The sequence below is a fragment of the Mustela nivalis genome, assembly GCF_964662115.1.
Source record: "Mustela nivalis genome assembly, chromosome: 12".
NCBI lineage: Eukaryota > Metazoa > Chordata > Mammalia > Carnivora > Mustelidae > Mustela > Mustela nivalis.
The window spans coordinates 98,559,710-98,565,709 of NC_139031.1; the positions used below are offsets into that span (position 1 = coordinate 98,559,710).

At 45.1% G+C, this 6,000-nt stretch overlaps 1 protein-coding gene across 1 annotated transcript in view; it reads left to right on the forward strand.

Annotated features, from left to right (window-relative positions):
* Positions 1-4,267, forward strand: part of LANCL2 (LanC like glutathione S-transferase 2) — a 52,439-nt gene extending 48,172 nt beyond the window's left edge. Inside the window, exon 9 of the mRNA XM_082691737.1 lies at positions 1,684-4,267. Within this exon, the coding sequence (XP_082547863.1) occupies positions 1,684-1,787 (104 nt within the window). The 3' untranslated portion in view covers positions 1,788-4,267. The remainder of the gene's footprint in view (positions 1-1,683) is intronic.
* Positions 4,268-6,000: the final 1,733 nt, after the last annotated feature.

Here is a 6,000-nt window from a genome sequence, read left to right on the forward strand (position 1 = left end):
ATTAATTGGTGTTAAATGTTTGGTAGAATTCTCCAGTAAAACCTTGGAGTAGAGATTTGGGCAGGGGTAGTTTTAAAACTTAAGTTCAGTTTGTTTAATAGTTTATTTTTTTAAAAGATTTTATTTATTTATTTGACAGACAGAGATCACAAGCAGGCAGAGAGGCAGGCAGAGAGAGAGGAGGAAGCAGGCTCCCGATAAGCAGAGAGCCTCATGGGGGGCTCAATCCCAGGACTCTGGGATCATGACCTGAGCTGAAGGCAGCGGCTTAACCCACTAAGCCACCCAGGTGCCCCTGTTTAATAGTTAAAAAGGGGCCTAGAGGCTGGGGCCAGCCAGCTAGCAGACTACCTTGCCCACCTTCCTGTAGATCAATTTAAAACTCGATCTTGGTGCAGACCACAATGATTTGCAGTGATTTTGATGAAAACAAAGTTCGTTTTATATATATATTTTTAAAGATTTTATTTATTTGAAAGAGCAGCAGGAGCAGGAGGAGGGGCAGAGACAAGAAGACTCTCCCCTGAGCACAGAGCTTGACATGGGGCTCCATTCCAGGACCCTGAGATTATGACCTGAGCTGAAGTCAGATGATTAACCCACTGAGCCACCCAAGCGCCCGAAAACAAAGTTCATTTTCAAGTGGCATTTGTGTGTGTGTGTGTGTGTGTGTGTGTGTGTGTTTGAGAGAGAGAGAGAATAATGGAATATTTATTTAACCACCAAAAAAAGAAGGAAATTGGGGCACCTGGGTGGCTCAGTGGGTTAAACCTCTGCCTTCAGGTCAGGACATGGTCTCAGGGTCCTGGGATCAAGTCCCGTGTCCGGCTCCCTGCTCAGCAGGGAGCCTACTTCTCCCTCTTTCTCTGCCTGCCTCTCTGCCTACTTGTGACCTCTCTCTGTGTGTGTCAAATAAATAAAATATTTTTAAAAAATGAAATCTTGCCATAATGCCATAGATGGAGAAGGTCAAATGTTCCACTTCCCAAAGCAAACCAAATCCATCAGAGAAAGATACCCTATGATATACTCATATGTGGAATTTAAGACACAAAACAAAGGGAAAAAAAGACAAACCAAGAAACACTCTTAACTACAGAGAAGAAACTGAAGGTTACCAGAGGGGAGGTGGGCGGGCGGGGGCTGGACAGGGGAAGGGGATGAAGAGGACCCAGGATGAGCGCAGAATCATGTATAGAAGTATTGACTCCCTCAGTGGTACACCCGAAGCTAATGTTAAAATTTAAAGTTTTAAAAATTAAAGTGTCATTCCTAAAATTTAAAGGAGATTAAAAAAAAATGCAACCTTTTGTTTGGAAGAATAAAGCTCTGAGAGAGGAAGTTTTATAGTTGAAATAGCACAATAGCAGCATCGTAGCTTTGTAGGAAGCCATTCCGTGAGATCATCTTAAAGTTTCAAGATATGAGATTAAAGCCCAGAACCCAAATTTAAAAAAAAAAAAAACAAAAAAAGGAAGAAAACTGGTATTATCTGCTGGGTGCTAATGTAAGGATTTCTTTGTTTGTTTGTTTTGTATTTTTTTTTTATTAAGTCATTGATAAAGTCCTCGGCACCTTTTCCATCATCCCGATAGCACCTGGTAAAGGAAATGATTAAAGTTCACTTGGTTTCAGACACTCCCTAATGGCCTCTAATAAAGGGACCCACATTGTACTTTGCAGGCATGGCCGGCGCGATTCACTTCCTCTCCGACATCCTGGCACCAGAGACCTCCCGGTTTCCGGCATTTGAACTTGCCCCTTCGCAGAGGAACACAAAGATGTAGAGAGACTACTAAGACACCTGTTTGGACCAAAAGCCAGATTGCTTAGTGCCTGCCACGGAACCAACTATGAATCCTGAAGAAGGCAAAAAAAGGAGAGAGAGAGAGAAGCAAACACCTTCACAGGCCCCCTTTGTTGCAGAGACCCTCAAGTTAGAGCATGAATGACAGAAACCATCCCATCAGCGTTTTGTAACAGTGTTCCCCTCCCCGTGTAAAATACGAATTCTTCACATCCGGCCTTCTGTAGCACTTGCATGTTTCTTGGTGTGTGTTATGTGTAGGTTAAGTTGCTCCAGACAGGAGCCGACCGCGCACGAGAGGACAGTGGCAGCCACTTCTCTGTACATAGTATTTCAAGGGAGGTGTCCTCTGTGTTGACAAGCAGGAATGGTCAGATGGTGTCCCTCTTACAGATCAGGAAGTTTCTCTGAGGTGATATCCTAGTGATACTTTGTCAGCACTTTCTGTGAGTACCTTTCAGACAAGCATGAGGGGAGACTGGTCCGAAGACTGAAATTAACAGGACAGATGGGGGGGTGGGGGTTGCACCTTTGCACAAACTAGCTGAATGCTCCCCCTTTGTGTTCTGTGTTCACCCTTAGTGTTTTTAAGAAGCCAGAGGGCATGCATGGCAGCTCTACTGGGGCTCCCTGTTCTCAGTAGAAGCTCCGGCCACCTGTGGCGTTCAGAGGCTCCTTTCAACCCCATCCAAAACGGCCTGTGCCCTGGCCAGTGGACGTCGTGATCCCACAAAACAGTCAAGGGAAGCCTTTTCATGAGCATAATGTAAATCAAGTAGGAGTGACTAAGCACTGGCAGTTGTAGATTTGGTTTACATTATTAAAACAGACGACAACATGGTAACCTATTATAAGTTCAGTGGATACAGTTCCAGGTGGTGATAAGCAGATACTCATCTGTTCCCTTGTCCTTGCAATTAAGCTTACTTCAAAATTTGGTAAGTTACTGCAGTATAAATTTGGGAGGAATACAGTCATTTTTTGGCCTACTTTTGAAATCTCACATTTGATGAAATATATTAAGTGAAAAGGGACTAGTCTGCATTTATACATATGGGAAACATAATCTAACCAAGAAAATTGTGGTATTATCTGTCTGACCTGTTTTATCTAAAAAAAAAAAAGGCATTAATTTTGATTAGCATATTCTCAATAATTCTTTTGGATTTCAGTTTTTAGAAGAGTTTTGTCATCACTATACCAGTGGCCTAGGACTTTCCATGTACTTGTCCTCTTGGGAGCTAGGGCACGGGTCATAAAAGCCTAGACAGGCTTCTTCGCTGGTCTGCTCCTTGCCTGTAAGGGTCTGTCTAATCACTCATCAGCCCTGGTTCCCTCTCCTTTCATAAAGGAGCAAGAATATCAACGTGGAAGACAAATCTTCTTCGTAGGATGTTGCTGACCCTGTATTTGCAGGGCTGCGGCCTCCTAGCTTGTGACCTTCATTTTCTAAATGAAGCCTCATGGATCCCTTCATTGCAGACATTGTTCCTAAGTCGTGACCATCCTCTCTCAAGTTAGGTTGATGGCTTCCCGGGGTATAAATTCTCATGGTTATAGTGTAACCAACTTCCCCGGCCCGCCCAGTGCTTCTCCGGGGGCCAAGCGCCCCATTCCTAGTCAGACTCTGCGGTCCTGAACCCGTTGAGGGAGACGGTTTGGCAGGAGAGCTCCCCTGATGACACAGCGGAGCCCAGCAGCCCTGCTCGCTCCCTCCCCACCCACCTCCTCCAAACCACACCTGGGAGCTCAGGAGGTCTTGCCTGCCTCGAGGCTTCGGCTAAAAGCTTTTGCCCAAACTTAATTCTTCAGGGGAAGCCAGTGGGACTGCAATTGGGATGCCCCCAGACACCTGCAGCCCGTCCTGCCTCAGCGAGGGGGTACACGTGGAAGCCCTGATTCGGGGCACGTGTCTCCAGACCGGAAACAGCGAGGGGGACTCACTTCCCCGGGCATCTCCCCACGTATGAGAAGTCAGTGTTAGGCTTCTTTCCAACTGGTGTACTGAGGGAAAGACAAAATATTTATGGAATAAATGGAGCTTTTATTTATGGGTTTTCCTTCTTTAGTCAGCTGGTTTGACACCTTCCTGCTTACCCACCGGGTGGTAACAGCTGTGCAGTTCTCGGACTGCATCGTCCCCCTTCCTGGCATCTGTCACGTAGCTGCTGCCGAAGGGACAGATGCCGGATCAGTCCCTGAAGGCAGAGGCGGAAGCGCACCCACTTTGAGGAACAGAGGACTTCCAGAAGTCAGTTCAGCGGTTCTACGTGTTTGAATTCAGATCTCAGAACATCTCCCAGTGATCTCTTGATTTGTTTGTGATCTCCAAGATGTGTCTAAATTTAAAAACTATGTGTATGCACAATACCATTTTAAAATTTGAAAGAAAAAAAGGTGATGGCCACAAAACGTGTGTGGGGTTCTTTGGTTTTGTTAGTAAAGACAGTTTTACGATGACGACTTGTGGGCTCTTCGTTTGTTCCAACCTCTGTCTGCATGTGACAGTGGGGTTGGCTAGGAGTATTGGTCACCGTTCTGAAGATTTCACTCTTCAACTTACACATGTGGCAATGGCCCACATCACAATTTACTGAATAATTCAGCTGAACAGTAACGGACGGTGTCTACACATGCATTCTGTTTTTTTATCTCAAGGCTCCGTGAAAGCTGGACAATGATGGTAAGAGCATCTCACTGCACTCACTGTCCTTAATGGTGACAAATGGTGACAAGGCTGCTGGAGGCAGGCACTGTTACGCCTGTTTTACAAGTGAGAAAGCTGACAACCTTGCCCAGGATTAGCACTAGAATGGAGGACAGGTAGGTTTCCAACAGACCCACACCATTTTGCACCCAATGGTCATACTCTGACTTGCACCCAATGCCCCTTCCCCTAGGTGCCCCCTACAGAAAGTACAAATTAAAACCTGGGGGAGACTGGCTTTTCAAACCATTTCTTGAAGTTATCAAATGCTATATCAGCTGTTGGGAACTAAAAGGGGGATAAAGAACAGGTCCTGCTTTTCTGGCTTCAAGGAGCCCTGAGTCTCTCCAGTAGTGGGAAGGAGGACCCCACTCCCTCTTGGCACCTGCACTAAATGTTCTGAGACCGTGCATGCCTGAAAGATGCTTTGGTTCTTCTCTGGCACAGAAGTCACAGATGGTTTATAGAATTCTGGACTGGAAATCACTGGTGAAATTTCAAGGCATTGCTGCACTGTCTTCTAGCTTCCAATGCAGCCTCTGAGAAATTCATAGCCATTGTGATCCTTGTTTCTTTATGTGTGATTTTTGCATGTAATTATTTCGCAAGCTACAGATTTCTTCTCTATATGACAATGAGCCAGTCCTGGACTCTTGGTAAGTCCTTCCAGCTTCGCTGGAAACTTGTGTCTTTCAATTCCAGGACTTTTCTTAACTTCTTAATGTTTTTTCCCCTTTGATTTCCTTGTCTTTTTCTTGAACACCTGTTATTTGGGTGTTAAATCCCCATGATGGACCTTGTTTTTTCCCTTTTCACATCCCCTTGTCTTTTTGCTTTACTTTCCAAGAGATTTCAACTCTATTTTCCAGTCCTTCCTTCTATTGAGTGTTTCCTTTCCTTATGTCCAGGGGTTTGTCTTGTTCTTAGAGACCTTTTATGTCTATTGTCTTCTCTTTTCTTGGCTGCAGTATCTTTTCTCTTGGAGGATGTTAACTTACTCAACAAGTAGTCAATAAGAGCTCATTCAAGACCAGTCACACTATTCTAGGCCCCTGGAATCCATCAGCGAACAAAGCAAAGATGCTTACCTTGTAGGGTTTGCAGTATAGCAGGAAGAGAGAAACAGTGAACATAAATAAGCAAGTTGTTTTATGTTAAGGTAATAATATGGAGAAGAGATAAAGCAGAATAAAAGGGACTGATGGTGGTGGAGAGACGAGAGACTGTGACATCTGAGCCAAGACATGAAGAAAGTGGAGAGATTGGCCAGATGAATGCGGAAGAGCACCCAGACAGAAGGCAGACCAGTGAAAAGGCCGTGGGGTGGAAGCATGCGACTTACGTTCATGGAAAAGAAAGAAACCCTGGTTGGAGCGGAGTGAATGAGGAGGAGAGTGATAGAAGACAGAGGAAGACTAGGCCTGGAAGGTAGTTCTCAGGAACTTGTCTCTCACTCTCGGGGATGTAGAGAGCCACTGGAAAGTCT